Source organism: Oncorhynchus masou, chromosome 2, assembly GCF_036934945.1.
Source record: "Oncorhynchus masou masou isolate Uvic2021 chromosome 2, UVic_Omas_1.1, whole genome shotgun sequence".
In the NCBI taxonomy this organism is placed as follows: Eukaryota; Metazoa; Chordata; class Actinopteri; order Salmoniformes; family Salmonidae; genus Oncorhynchus; species Oncorhynchus masou.
Window position 1 is genome coordinate 36,873,901 of NC_088213.1, and position 15,425 is coordinate 36,889,325.

The 15,425-nt window shown below is 50.5% G+C and overlaps 1 protein-coding gene across 1 annotated transcript in view; it reads left to right on the plus strand.

Moving 5' to 3' along the window:
* The window catches only part of LOC135554107 (immunoglobulin superfamily DCC subclass member 3-like), a 111,914-nt gene that overhangs the window by 86,143 nt on the left and 10,346 nt on the right, over positions 1-15,425 (plus strand). Inside the window, exon 7 of the mRNA XM_064986169.1 lies at positions 10,553-10,800. Within this exon, the coding sequence (XP_064842241.1) occupies positions 10,553-10,800 (248 nt within the window). The remainder of the gene's footprint in view (positions 1-10,552; positions 10,801-15,425) is intronic.

Here is a 15,425-nt window from a genome sequence, read left to right on the forward strand (position 1 = left end):
TCACTCAGACACACTGTTCTCCTCTACCAGTCACAGAGATAGAGAGAGAGAGGCCAAGGAACTACCATCACTCAAACACACTGTTCTCCTCTACCAGTCACAGAGTAAGAGAGAGAGAGGCCGAGGCACTACCATCACTCAGACACACTGCTCTCCTCTACCAGTCACAGTGTAAGAGAGAGAGAGAGGGCCAGGCAGAGAGAGAGAGGGCCAGGCAGAGAGAGAGAGGGCCAGGCAGAGAGAGAGAGAGAGAGAGAGAGAGGGCCAGGCAGAGAGAGAGAGAGAGAGAGGGCCAGGCAGAGAGAGAGAGTGTGCCAGGCAGAGAGAGAGAGGGCCAGGCAGAGAGAGACAGGGCCAGGCAGAGAGAGAGAGAGCGCACATTAGGCGCTTGAGTTGGATGGCTGAAGCAGACTGTGTTGTAGGGAAAGAGTGATGGAGAGAAAGAGAGGGGTTAGACGGCAGCCTAGTGATAGACCTCCACCTGACACTGCTCTGCATCTCTCTGGAGCCTCTCATGCAATACACCCACTACGCTGGGACTGGTTTAGTATGGAGGCTAGAGTTCCAGCACCAGCATTAGCTAATTGGCTGATAAACTGAGGTAGCCAAACACAAAATGTAGCCAGCCCAGTCATTTATGGAACATAGCTTTTCGTGGCACCCTAACTTACTGTTGTGAGGTAAGTGTTTGGGTGCAAGGCTGGTAGCTTACCTCATTGCTCTTCTGATACATTCCTACAGCCCATCGTACGTCTCCATCTGGTGCGCTACAGTATTAGTTCTACAGAACAGAACAGTCACTCTCTTGGTTGGGCGAGCAATGCAGGCCCAGTTCTTGCCCAGTTCAAGCAAAGTTCAAGCCCAGTTCAAGCCCCAGTTCAAGCCCCAGTTCAAGCCCAGTTCAAGCCCCAGTTCAAGCCCCAGTTCAAGCCCCAGTTCAAGCCCAGTTCAAGTCCCAGTTCAAGCCCCAGTTCAAGCCCCAGTTCAAGCCCCAGTTCAAGCCCCAGTTCAAGCCCAGTTCAAGCCCCAGTTCAAGCCCCAGTTCAAGCCCCAGTTCAAGCCCAGTTCAAGCCCCAGTTCAAGCCCCAGTTCAAGCCCCAGTTCAAGCCCAGTTCAAGCCCAAGTAGTCCCTATTTTCTGTTGTCGTCACAGCAGATCCTCCTGTTTTCCATTCCTATGGAGGAGTGAATGAAAGGATAGACAACCACATTCAACAGGCCCCAGTCTTCCCTACAGGTGCAAGGCAGTGGTAATGATATGCCCCTCCAGCTCACTGTTTCTGCTGTTATATAGATATCTTGTATCTGATATTGGAGGTCTGCCCCTGTGCATGATTACCTAGCAGTGTGAGATTTTAATTAGAATGTTCCACCATCCCTAGCAGTGTGTGTGTGTGTGTGTGTGTGTGTGTGTGTGTGTGTGTGTGTGTGTGTGTGTGTGTGTGTGTGTGTGTGTGTGTGTGTGTGTGTGTGTGTGTGTGTGTGTGTGTGTGTGTGTGTGTGTGTGTGTGTGTGTGTGTGTGTGTGTGTGTGTGTTTGTGAGTATACATAATGTGTATACTTAATAGTTTGAAGCCTGAACGGTTTACTTCAAATGAGAAATGTCTTACCTTGCTTCAAAGTAGCCTTGCCAAAATCCAACCATCGAAACGTGAAGGCAATTATTTTCTAAAGACTTCCTGCTGTCATTAACCAGCATTTCTCTGCTGTTCTATTGGTTTTCATATCAACTTTCTTTCATTGTTGAGAAACCAAAGGACCAATCCTAGTCATATTAACAACCCATCCTAGACGTTGTTATTAGATTCCCCCTGAGATTTTCATTCCTGTCACATATGGAACAGCTCTCATCAGGTGAACTGTTTAGAATGGTGTTTTCCCACTAATTGCATTTTGGCAAATATTTTATTGGCTTCTTCATTACATGAGTCGCATGTTCTGTTCAGATGAATTACCATATAATCTAAATGTGATTTATTTTGTTCTGAGCACAGTGGGTAGACACCCTAATTGGTTACACAACCAATTCATATGGGTCTGGTAAATTTCTCAAATGGCCAGTAAATTAAACTCTTCCCAGGTCACGTTGTCCGGCGCAACATGTTCCTAACGGAAACCCTGGTGTGTGTATGTTCCTGCAAATGGAAGGGACAACACCAGAGACATGCACATACTGCACATTGTTCCCTACAGCATTCTCTCATGCTGCTGACCTGCCAGAGAGGATAGGATAAGAAAGAATGGGGATCGATTGTGTATTTTACTCACGTGCATGCACACACATTAATCAAAGAACACACGTACGCACACACACACACATTCACATGCATACATACACACACATATCAAACATGCAAATTCTCCTGTGCATTGCCCTTTAGACTGTCTCCCTGCAGCACGCTGTAACCAATTACACACTGTACCTAATGCCACACTGTAACCAATTACACACTGTGACAGTCTGACTGGTGTGAACTCTGTGTGAGCTAAGATGGTGTCACAATAAATTCAGATTGGCAGCTAATGCAAATATAACAGTAGGATTATATTGTTTTGACCAGGGACTTTACCTAGTGTGTGTGTGTGTGTGTGTGTGTGTGTGTGTGTGTGTGTGTGTGTGTGTGTGTGTGTGTGTGTGTGTGTGTGTGTGTGTGTGTGTGTGTGTGCGTGCGTGCGTGCGTGCGTGCGTGCGTGCGTGCGTGCGTGCGTGCGTGCGTGCGTGCGTGCGTGCGTGCGCTGGATGTTGGTTGGTTGACGTAGAAGGGCAGAGAGTTGATGTTCTTCTCACGCAGGGCACTGAGGGATGGTCACGGGCTGTTCCTTAAACATGAAACACCATTACCCCGGTATTGAAGATGCTTAGCTGACCTCCATCAGAATCATGAACTCAGAATGTGCTGCCCTGTCCGTTTTCAGGGGAGTACGACACTTATGAAAGGACTGTTAATAGGAATATCTAAACCAGCCTGGCCCATCCATGACGTAGTCAGGATCATCTGAACCAGCAGGCATCAAACACAGTCAGGCAGTGACATTGAAATTGCAGAGTAACATCTGAATCTGGGTAGAATGTCAGCCGACAGTAGTAAATGTTGTAGAAATGGCATGATTTGTGGAATAGTTTTGACTTGTGAGGGTTGACTGTAACTGAGGGCGAGACTAATCTTCTCCTATGTTTTTATGGGGATTGAAGACTTCTATGATTTTTTGTGTAAGTTTCAGTGAAGAGATGTGTCCTACTCCCTCTAGGAATATTCCACTGGGCTGCATATTTTTTTTGTGTGTAGCTGAACCTATTAAAAGGGAACTATGTTTTCCTTTTTTTCTGTTTTCATTCTGTGGATGCCCCGTTTTGTGATTCCAGCAAGCTGGGACCAGGGCATTGGCCTTGACCTCTAACCTGCTTGCAATCAGTCATTTCCGTGGGCTTTCCATGAGACAGCTCATTGCTCCTCCCTCTTCAAAGCCCCTGCTCTCCCCCCTCCCCTCTCCCCCCGTTCCCTCCTTCTTCCCTTTTTCCCCTCCCTCTCTCTAGTTTAGCCTTTCACAGGCCTTCGTTCAGTGACAACATTGCAAACTCGGCCCCAGTGGCTGAACAACAGAAACCTCCCACGCCCCCAGCCCACTGAGCCCAGTTAGCCCGCACAGCTTCCTATCCCTAGCCCAGTGAGCCCAACCTAGCCACAGCCCCAGCCCAGTGAGCCTACCCTAGCCACAGCCCCAGCCCAGTGAGCCCACCCAAGCCACAGCCCCAGCCTAGTGAGCCTACTCTAGCCACAGCCCCAGCCCAGTGAGCCTACCTACCCTAGTCCCAGCCCCAGCCCAGTGAGCCTACCCTACCCTAGCCCCAGCCCAGTGAGCCGACCCCAGCCCCAGTCCAGTGAGCCTACCCAGTTCCAGCCCAGTGAGCCTACCCCAGCCCCAGCCCAGTGAGCCTACCCAGTTCAAGCCCAGTGAGCCTACCCCAGCCCCAGCCCAGTGAACCTACCCTAGCCCCAGCCCAGTGAGCCTACCCTAGCCCCAGCCCAGTGAGCCTACCCTAGCCCCATCCCCAGTCCAGTAAGCCTACCCTAGCCCCAGCCCAGTGAGCCTACCCTAGCCCCAGCCCAGTAAGCCTACCCTAGCCCCATCCCCGGCCCAGTGAGCCTACCCCATCCCCAGTCCAGTGAGCCTACCCTAGCCCCAGCCCAGTGAGCCTACCCTAGCCCCAGCCCAGTGAGCCTACCCTAGCCCCATCCCCAGTCCAGTAAGCCTACCCTAGCCCCAGCCCAGTGAGCCTACCCTAGCCCCATCCCCAGCCCAGTGAGCCTACCCCATCCCCTACCCTAGCCCCATCCCCAGCCCAGTGAGCCTACCCTAGCCCCATCCCCAGCCCAGTGAGCCTACCCTATCCCCATCCCCAGTGAGCCTACCCTAGCCCCAGCCCAGTGAGACTACCCTAGCCCCATCCCCAGCCCAGTGAGCCTACCCTAGCCCCATCCCCAGTCCAGTGAGCCTACCCTAGCCCCAGCCCAGTGAGCCTACCCCATCCCCAGTCCAGTGAGCCTACCCTAGCCCCATCCCCAGCCCAGTGAGCCTACCATAGCACCATCCCCAGCCCAGTGAGCCTACCCTAGCCCCAGCCCAGTGAGCCTACCCTTGCCCCATCCCCAGTCCAGTGATCCTACCCTAGCCCCAGCCCAGTGAGCCTTCCCTAGCCCCATCCCCAGCCCAGTGAGCCTACCCTAGCCCCATCCCCAGCCCAGTGAGCCTACCCTAGCCCCAGCCCAGTGAGCCTACCCTAGCCCCATCCCCAGCCCAGTGAGCCTACCCTAGCCCCAGCCCAGTGAGCCTACCCTAGCCCCAGCCCAGTGAGCCCCATCCCCAGCCCAGTGAGCCTTTCCTAGCCCCATCCCCAGTCCAGTGAGCCTACCCTAGCCCCAGCCCAGTGAGCCTACCCCATCCCCAGTCCAGTGAGCTTTTCCTAGCCCCAACCCCAGTCCAGTGAGCCTACCCTAGCCCCAGTCCAGTGAGCCTACCCTAGCCCCAGCCCAGTGAGCCTACCCTAGCCCCATCCCCAGCCCAGTGAGCCTACCCTAGCCCCATCCCCAGCCCAGTGAGCCTACTCTAGCCACATCCCCAGTCCAGTGAGCCTACCCTAGCCCCAGCCCAGTGAGCCTACCCTAGCCCCATTACCAGTCCAGTGAGCCTACCCTAGCCCCAGCCCAGTGAGCCTTCCCTAGCCCCATCCCCAGCCCAGTGAGCCTAACCTAGCCCCAGCCCAGTGAGCCTACCCTAGCCCCATCCCCAGTCCAGTGAGCCTACCCTAGCCCCAGCCCAGTGAGCCTACCCCATCCCCAGTCCAGTGAGCCTACCCTAGCCCCATCCCCAGTCCAGTGAGCCTACCCTAGCCCCAGCCCAGTGAGCCTTCCCTAGCCCAATCCCCAGCCCAGTGAGCCTAACCTAGCCCCACCCACTGCCCAGTGAGCCTACCCTAGCCCCAGCCCAGTGAGCCTACCCTAGCCCCATCCCCAGTCCAGTGAGCCTACCCTAGCCCCAGCCCAGTGAGCCTACCCCATCCCCAGTCCAGTGAGCCTACCCTAGCCCCATCCCCAGTCCAGTGAGCCTACCCTAGCCCCATCCCCAGCCCAGTGAGCCTACCCTAGCCCCAGCCCCAGCCCAGTGAGCCTACCCTAGCCCCAGCCCCAGCCCAGTGAGCCTACCCAGTTCCAGCCCCAGCCCAGTGAGCCTAGCCCCAGCCCAGCCCCATCCCCAGTCCAGTGAGCCTACCCTAGCCCCAGCCCAGTGAGCCTACCCCATCCCCAGTCCAGTGAGCCTACCCTAGCCCCATCCCCAGCCCAGTGAGCCTACCCTAGCCCCAGCCCCAGCCCAGTGAGCCCCAGTTCCAGCCCCTGAGCCCCAGTTCCAGCCCCAGTGAGCCTACCCTAGCCCCAGCCCAGTGAATCTACCCAGTTCCAGCCCCAGCCCAGTGAGCCTACCCCATCCCCAGCCCCAGCCCAGTGAGCCTACACAGTTCCAGCCCCCTCACCCAGACTGGGAGAATCCATCAATCGGTGAAGTGGCCTTGAACTGATGAGTAAATGATGCTGTCAACCTGCCGGTCTGTCATGACAGCAAGGCCAGGCAGATGGCCCAAACAGAGATCTTTTCTTCCCCACTCACACACGCACTCTGCCCAAAACATTGACTCACGCTCTCTCTTTCTGTTTCTAAGATGCTCTCTCTCTCTCTCTCTCTCTCTCTCTCTCTCTCTCTCCCTCTCTCTCTCTCTCTCTCTCTCTCTCTCTCTCTCTCTCTCTCTCTCTCTCTCTCTCTCTCTCTCTCTCTCTCTCTCTCTCTCTCTCTCTCTCTCTCTTCATTTGTTTACCCCTTTATCAGGAATGCTTTTCTCTCTCGCTCACTCTCTTTCCGGGAGCTCTTTCTCTCAGTTTCTCTCTCGCTCACTCTCTTTCCGGGAGCTCTTTCTCTCAGTTTCTCTCTCGCTCACTCTCTTTCCGGGAGCTCTTTCTCTCACTCTCTTTCCGGGAGCTCTTTCTCTCAGTTTCTCTCTCGCTCACTCTCTTTCCGGGAGCTCTTTCTCTCAGTTTCTCTCTCGCTCACTCTCTTTCCGGGAGCTCTTTCTCTCAGTTTCTCTCTCGCTCACTCTCTTTCCGGGAGCTCTTTCTCTCAGTTTCTCTCTCGCTCACTCTCTTTCCGGGAGCTCTTTCTCTCAGTTTCTCTCTCGCTCTCTCTTCAAAGCCTTTCTGCGTTGGTTGTCCTCCTGTGTGATGCCATTGTTCCTCTGACTGCAGTAGCTCTAGATTCTTTCTTCCTCCAGTCAAAGACTCTCTGTGGGATCTGTCAGATGATGGACACAAACTCAGAGAGCAGCCGCATCCGGGTCCTCAGTCTGCCTGGCAGCCCAGTGGTTGGTAGTTCAGCACAGGAGTCACGTTATAAGTCTGGCCTCAGACACATCCACCCTCAAAGCAAAAGGTCTCTGGGAAGAGAGGCAGAAATTTCGCTAGCTGAGTGCTCAACTCTGTTCTCTTATATGGTCGTGGGATTTTCGAGCAACAACACTGATTCTAGTAAAAATGTCAATTCAAATGAAATTCAATGACATTTTATTTGTCGCGTACACATATTTTGCAGATGCTGTCGCGGGTGTAGGGAAATGCGTATGTTCCTAGCTTCAACAGTGCAGAAATATCTAACAAAACAAAACAACACAGGCAAATTCAAAAAATGAAAAGAAAGGAATTAAGAAATATATAAATGATAGAACAAGCAATGTCGGCGTCTGGAATATAAATATATATGTACAGTGTGATGGTGTCTATAGACATTATGGGCAGTATATGAATAGAACATTTGTGTACAGCAGTAGTTATATGAGAATTGATTAGAATACAGTATATACATATGAAGACGGTTAAACAGTATGTAAACATTAGATTCTGAAAACGCTTACCTGTACTTATGTTTGTCCTATACCATTGCGGTGCTGAAATTCATATATATATATTTTTTTTAAATAGCGAATACAGCTACCTACCTTTCCCTCATTGCTTGTACAATGTAAGTTGAGATTCAATTGGGTCCGTGCAATTCGGGATCCTTGGGATGTAAATGTCTCTCATGTCCAGTAAATTAAAATGTTGCCGGTCAAATGTCCGGCGCCCCCTTTTGGAGAAGGAGAAGGAAGATGAGCCTCAGGAGGGTTTTGACTAGAAAGCATACAGCTTGTGTCAGATTTGACTTTTCGTAGCAGGCTAGGAGAACTTACGCAGCAGGGTCGGAGAATTAGGTTCACGTGGGGAAAAGGGTTAGGGTGAGCTAAAATGCCAAAAAAAATGCATTCTTTCTAGCCATGACCCATCAGGAAAGTGAAACTAGACAGGCCCGGTGAGATTGATACCACCTGGCAGACTGGACCAACCTATCCTCTCTGGAATAATGGCCCTCTCTGTCTCTCTCTCCGTCTCTCTCTCTTTCTCTCTCTCTCTCTCTCTCTTTGTCTCTCTCTTTGTCTTTCTCTCTCTCTCTCTTTGTCTCTCTCTTTCAATCTCTCTCTCTCCACTGAAACCAGTGGACCACTGAAGCCGCTCATTCATATACCATCAATTATTAAAAGGTAATCAAATGATCCACTCATCATATTTCATACAGTGTAATGTTCATTGAACTGTAAGACCAACACCAGTCCCCTCTGCCCCTTCACTTGTGAAACGACAGGTATATAAAGTCACTGTCCTTTACTTCTGTAATTAAACTGGACTTCTCTTTCCTCGTGGTTTCTCATATAGTACCATAATATGAGTCATAATACCCATAAAACCTAGCGGTCAAACAGGAAATGGTTCCAATCGTTTTTCCACCATTAATTTTTCCCATAGGGGATTTTAAAATAAGGGCCGTGTTTCATGCAAGCTTGCCCTGGTGTGATGAAAACCTCTATTTACCCCCAACAAATTAAATGCGAATTAGCTGCTAATGTGGATATCATAAAGAACTACAAATGCCATGATGATCTGAACGAGACTGACAAATCGAGGCAAGGTAAGAATCTCTGGATTAACTATCTAATTTTAGCTAAATGTAGTAATTAATAAATTGGCTGTGTTTTTTTTATTGACCTGTTAGCAAACATGCCAGGTAGAGATGGCGTGCAGGATCTTGCCGGGATTTGTAATCTTGCATGCTGTCTACTTTGATGCTAATTTCATGTTCAAATCTGAGAGCTGAATATATTGATAAAAGTCACCTTGTCCGAGAGAGATTGACATGGTTATCCAAACGTCATGCCAGGGTAAGCCTACACGAAACACAGCCCTTATTTTAAGTGTTTCTAACATCCCCTATGGGAAAAACTATTGGAACCATTTCCTTGTTCGACCGCTAGGTTTTATGGGTATTATGACACCTCCACTGTGGGATTCTATTGTGAGGAGTACAGTATAGGCATTTCCATTTAAGCCAGTTTCATCTAGTCGGCTCGGGGATTCAAACCAGCGACCTTAAAGGTACACTATGATCTTGTCCTTATGCTTATGTAGTGTGTCCCTTCAGTCTTGACAACGACTTTGAAACGGAAAACCCGATCGAACACTCACAGGTCTCAGAGACCACACGCCTACAGCGTGAACCACACGCCTACAGCGTGAACCACACGCCTACAGCATGAACCACACGCCTACAGCATGAACCACACGCCTACAGCATGATCAAACTGGTCCCTGACTCCTGGACTTCCCTGTGTCAGAGAGGTGCCCTGGAAAGGTAGTGAAGACGGATGTGGCCCATCTGTCTGTGGGGACACCATCAGCCCGTTTAAACAGCTGCCGGCATACCTAAGTCAACTGGAGTCAGACAGACAATGATATGGAGAGAGGAGATAGATTGAAGTTCGCGTCTGAGGCCTTTCTGTAGAATAGCAGACCTAATCCGCAGGCACAATGTGAGAAATGCATAAGGCATAAAAATACAAAAAAATTAAATCCTCCATTTATTTGCAACAGTCATTGATCTTACACTCCCACCTTGGAGCTTTTCAAAAACGCACTCCTCACACTAGCTGTCAGCGTCTATCCCCAAAACATGCAATATGCTGGAGGGGTTCATTTCCATATTATGCTCCTCTGTGTTAAATCTTTTATTTTCTCATCCCCTCAGGATTAAGAGGAGAAGAGCGGATGATTATGTATTCAGCTCTAATAATTCACCCCCTATGCCCTCCACCCCTCACACACCATCAAGCCATCCTACACACACACACGCACACACACCCCATCAAGCCATCCTCCAGCAACGGCAGATAGAGGGAGGAAGGAGGGATTGGAAGAGAGGCAGAGGGGAAGAAGGGTGGAGCGAGAAACATTGAAAACGGGGGGAGTTCGGTGTGCGCCCCCACCTCCATCCCATCCTCAAGTAACGAGGGAGGGAGGGAGGTAAAGAGGGAAAAGGGGGGAGGATTAGCATTTTCATTCTTGGAAGATACAGTAAGGCACCATTCACATCTACACACACACACACACACACACACACACACACACACACACACACACACACACAATCCTACTGTACACAGACAGTGTTTGTTTTTGTTTTGATTGTTGTGTTTATTACCTGTCGTATTACGATGCCACATCCAGCAGGCTCATTCTGTAGTGACAGTGTATCTGCTCAGGACTGACACAAACAGGAACAGAAATGCCACTGCTGTAAATAAGACTGATTCAGATGCTACACAGAAGGATTTCATACAGTATTCTATTGTTTGCTTGACTGCCCGCTGTGAGAGTTTTTAAACAAAGCCCTTGTCAGCTTCTGCCGGCTTTGTTTTGCTCAGAAAATGCCACCGCACGCACAATACAGTCATCTTTGAAATCAATAATCATCTCTGAGAGCTTTCTGTTTGCTTTCTCTGCACTACACAATAATATCCTAATCCTTCTCGCTGCAAACCAGAGACTCACGTCTTTCCTGTGTCTACTTTCCTCCCTCCTCTTTTACCCCTCCTTCTTCCCTCCACCTCGTCCTCCTCCTCTTCCTCCCCCCTCTTCTTCCTCAAGCACGCTGACCATCTATGGCATCAGTCAGGAGGACGAGGCCATCTACCAGTGCATCGCTGAGAACAGCGCCGGCTCCACCCAGGCCAGTGCCCGTCTCACCGTGCTCTGGGCAGACGGTCTGCCAGGGATGCCCAGTGTGGTGCGGGCCGAGGCTCTCTCACCCAACGCCATCCAGGTGTCCTGGAAGGAGTCCGCCCAGGACACTCAGGAGATCATCGGCTACGTGCTCCACATCCGCAGGACCACAGGTCCGTGGGTAACACCGTCTCTAACACACCACTGGAACACACAATACTGCTCTGCCTCAGGTGGTTCACTATGGGGAGATGTTATCCAGTCAGTACATGCTCTACCGGCTAGCTGTCACCTGCTTACATGCATTAGCTCTCTACGTGTCTTATGTTATTTTACTGAGGTTAATGGGATGGCTGTCCTCAGCGTGTGGTAGAGATGATACAGAACAGTAGGGAGTGTGGTATCTACAGTAGGCCGAGTGTTCTGTGTGTTATGGAGTGGTGGATGTAGACTGTATGGGGCACCAGGTGGCTGTGCTGGGAAGGGGAGGCTGGCTCCCCCAGGGCTGACTACAGCTTCTCTTCCAGAGTTACCCCTCCTCTAGTTCCTCTTCCCTTGTGCCCTTTCTGAGAAAGGAGAAAGCGGAAGGGAGGAAGGGAAGGAAGGAGGGAGCTAAAAGGTAAAGGAGACAGCAGGAGAGAGGAGAGAGCAGTAGACAGACAGCAAGAGAGAGGAGGGAGGAGAGAGCAGTAGACAGAGCAGGAGGGAGGAGAGAGCAGTAGACAGACGGCAGGAGAGAGGAGGGAGAAGAGAGCAGTAGACAGACAGCAGAAGAGAGGAGGGAGGAGAGAGCAGTAGACAGACAGCAGGAGGGAGGAGAGAGCAGTAGACAGACAGCAGGAGAGAGGAGGGAGAAGAGAGCAGTAGACAGACAGCAAAAGAGAGGAGGGAGGAGAGAGCAGTAGACAGAGCAGGAGGGAGGAGAGAGCAGTAGACAGACAGCAGGAGAGAGGAGGGAGAAGAGAGCAGTAGACAGACAGCAGAAGAGAGGAGGGAGGAGAGAGCAGTAGACAGACAGCAGGAAGGAGGAGAGGAGAGAGCAGTAGACAGACAGCAGGAAGGAGGAGAGAGGAGAGAGCAGTAGACAGACAACAGGAGGGAGAAGAGAGCAGTAGACAGACAGCAGAAGAGAGGAGGGAGGAGAGAGCAGTAGACAGACAGCAGGAGGGAGGAGAGAGCAGTAGACAGACAGCAGGAGAGAGGAGGGAGGAGAGAGCAGTAGACAGACAGCAGAAGAGAGGAGGGAGGAGAGAGCAGTAGACAGACAGCAGGAGAGAGGAGGGAGAAGAGAGCAGTAGACAGACAGCAGAAGAGAGGAGGGAGGAGAGAGCAGTAGACAGACAGCAGGAGGGAGAAGAGAGCAGTAGACAGACAGCAGAAGAGAGGAGGGAGGAGAGAGCAGTAGACAGACAGCAGGAGGGAGGAGAGAGCAGTAGACAGACAGCAGGAGAGAGGAGGGAGGAGAGAGCAGTAGACAGACAGCAGGATGGGGGAGAGAGCAGTAGACAGACAGCAGGAGAGAGGAGGGGGAGAGAGCAGTAGACAGACAGCAGGAGGGAAGAGGGAGCATTAGACAGACAGCAGGAGAGAGGAGGGAGGAGAGAGCAGTAGACAGACAGCAGGATGGGGGAGAGAGCAGTAGACAGACAGCAGGATGAGGGAGAGAGCAGTAGACAGCAGGAGAGAGGAGGGAGGAGAGAGCAGTAGACAGACAGCAGAAGAGAGGAGGGAGGAGAGAGCAGTAGACAGACAGCAGGAGAGAGGAGGGAGCAGTAGACAGACAGCAGGATGGGGGAGAGAGCAGTAGACAGACAGCAGGAGAGAGGAGGGAGGAGAGAGCAGTAGACAGACAGCAGGAGGGAGGAGAGAGCAGTAGACAGACAGCAGGATGGGGGAAAGAGCAGTAGACAGACAGCAGGAGAGAGGAGGGAGGAGAGAGCAGTAGACAGACAGGAGGAGGGGGAGGGAGCATTTGACAGACAGCAGGAGAGAGGACAGAGGAGAGAGCAGTAGACAGACAGCAGGAGGGGGAGGAGAGAGACCAGTAAACAGACAGCAGGAGAGAGGAGAGAGCAGTAGACAGACAGCAGGAGGGAGGAGAGAGGAGAGACCAGTAAACAGACAGCAGGAGAGAGCAGTAGACAGACAGCAGGAGAGAGGAGGGAGGAGAGAGCAGTAGACAGACAGCAGGAGAGAGGAGAGAGCAGTAGACAGACAGCAGGAGAGAGGATGGAGGAGAGAGCAGTAGACAGACAGACAGAGAGAGGAGAGAGCAGTAGACAGACAGCAGGAGGGAGGAGGGAGGAGAGAGCAGTAGACAGACAGACAGAGAGAGGAGAGAGCAGTAGACAGACAGCCGGAGGGAGGAGAGAGGAGAGAGCAGTAGACAGACAGCAGGAGCGAGGAGAGAGCAGTAGACAGACAGCAGGAGGGAGGAGGGAGGAGAGAGCAGTAGACAGACAGCAGGAGAGAAGAGGGAGGAGAGAGCAGTAGACAGACAGCAGGAGAGAGGAGGGAGGAGAGAGCCGTAGACAGACAGCAGGAGAGAGGAGGGAGGAGAGAGCAGTAGACAGACAGCAGGAGAGAGGAGAGATCAGTAGACAGACAGCAGGAGGGAGGAGAGAGCAGTAGACAGACAGCAGGAGAGAGAGAGAGGAGAGAGCAGTAGACAGACAGCAGGAGAGAGGAGAGAGCAGTAGACAGACAGCAGGAGAGAGGAGAGAGGAGAGAGCAGTAGACAGACAGCAGGAGAGAGGAGAGATCCCTAGACAGACAGCAGGAGAGAGGAGAGAGCAGTGAGGACGTATGGTAACAGAACACCTGTTTCTCCAGCAACGCTCGGTTGGATGGATGCTCTGCCATCCCCATCCTTCATGTAGAGGAGACATAAAAGTGGCTTTTAATTGATAATTGAATGAGACTAAATGTTATGTTGGCATGTCAATGTTTATTTGCTGGGGGGTGTGGGGTGTTTGTGTGTGTGTTTGTGTGTGTGTGAGTGTGCGTGCTGACATGTGTGTATCTGTATGGATGTGTGAGTGTGCGTGCGTGCGTTGTTGCGTGCTGACGTGTGTATCTGTATGGGTGTGTGAGTGTGCGTGCATGCGTGTGTTGTTGCGTGCTGACATGTGTGTATCTGTATGGGTGTGTGTGGTTGCGTGCTGACATGTGTGTATCTGTATGGGTGTATCTGTATGGGTGTGTGTGGTTGCATGCTGACATGTGTGTATCTGTATGGGTGTGTCTGTATGGGTGTGTGTGGTTGTGTGCTGACATGTGTGTATCTGTATGGGTGTATCTGTATGGGTGTGTGTGGTTGCGTGCTGACATGTGTGTATCTGTATGGGTGTGTGTGGTTGCGTGCTGACATGTATGTATCTGTATGGGTGTGTGTGGTTGCGTGCTGACATGTATGTATCTGTATGGGTGTGTGTGGTTGCGTGCTGACATGTGTGTATCTGTATGGGTGTGTGTGGTTGCGTGCTGACATGGGTGTATCTGTATTGGTGTGTGTGCAGCGGTGACAGAGTATGTCACCCAGACACAGCTGCTGCTCTCTCCTCTGTAGTACTATCAGATGTATAATTGAAGGCCCCAGGGGCTAGCCTATAGGAACTGCTTTAATGACCTACTAAAGACAGGCTGCTCCAATGGGCTGAGGGCTGGAGGTAGATAGTGGTTATGGGTGAGGAACTTGACTTAAGGGCCATAACGCACTGTAACCCCCTCCCCCTACCACCCCCCTTCTCTCTTCAAATTTAACAAGCACTCACCTAGAGCCACCCCCTCGATTCACACAGCTCTGTTGTTCACAGTCACAGCCCCTATTACCAAATGATGCAATCCTGACAGTTCACTCTAAAACAAAATCAAATTGTTTCAGCTTATTATTATTGAGTAACGAGTTCCACCGCATTGTTTTGTTTACTAACATTTTTGGTCCAAGTATTACTGTGGCTTCACCTTGACAAAATGCAGGCAAAACTTCAGGCAACTTAAAATTATGTGTTTGCTCAAATTGTGTCATTTATTCATTCAACTAAAAAGTGTTCTTTTTAACCTAATAAATGGTTGTTGAACTAGTTACAAACAAAGTGAATTTAACATATCACATTTCCAATTTACATGTTAGATGTTGTGCATGTTAATTTATACAGTATTTCATATTCAACATGCCCTCACCTGGGATTTGAACTCACAACCTCTTGGTTCACAGCAGTCCAAGTCTCCTGCATAACCACCACGTCTTTGTCTATGACTGATTTCACCTCTACTGCTACACTTTGCACTTCAAAGTAAATCTCTGCTCTGTTAAAAGTACTGTGTACTCAAGAAAAACTATTTTATATATTATAGTGATTAAGCAGTAATATTAAAACAGAGTAATATACTATACAGAAAAACCTAACATTGTAAAATAAGTCAATCAAATCAATGATTGGAGACTAACTGGACTTTCTGATAATTGGTGGCTTGGCAGGGGGTTTGGAATGCTATGAACCAAGATGTTGTGAGTTCAAATCCCATGTGAGGACATGTTGAATAATGATTCATGTATAAATGCATGATGAAAAGCACTATGGTTGTGCCAGTTGCTTGACCATTTTTTTAGTTAAGATGCCCAAATAATTATGTACAGCTGAATGAACAAATGAGACAAGTTGTGCAAACATGTCATTTTTACATTTACTGCCTTTTTGCAGTATTTACGTTTTCTAGTTGGAGCAATGTTTGGGCCAACACATTTTTGTTGTTGTTCAGGTAACACTTGGACCGAGAAGTTGAGTAAATGGCTGTG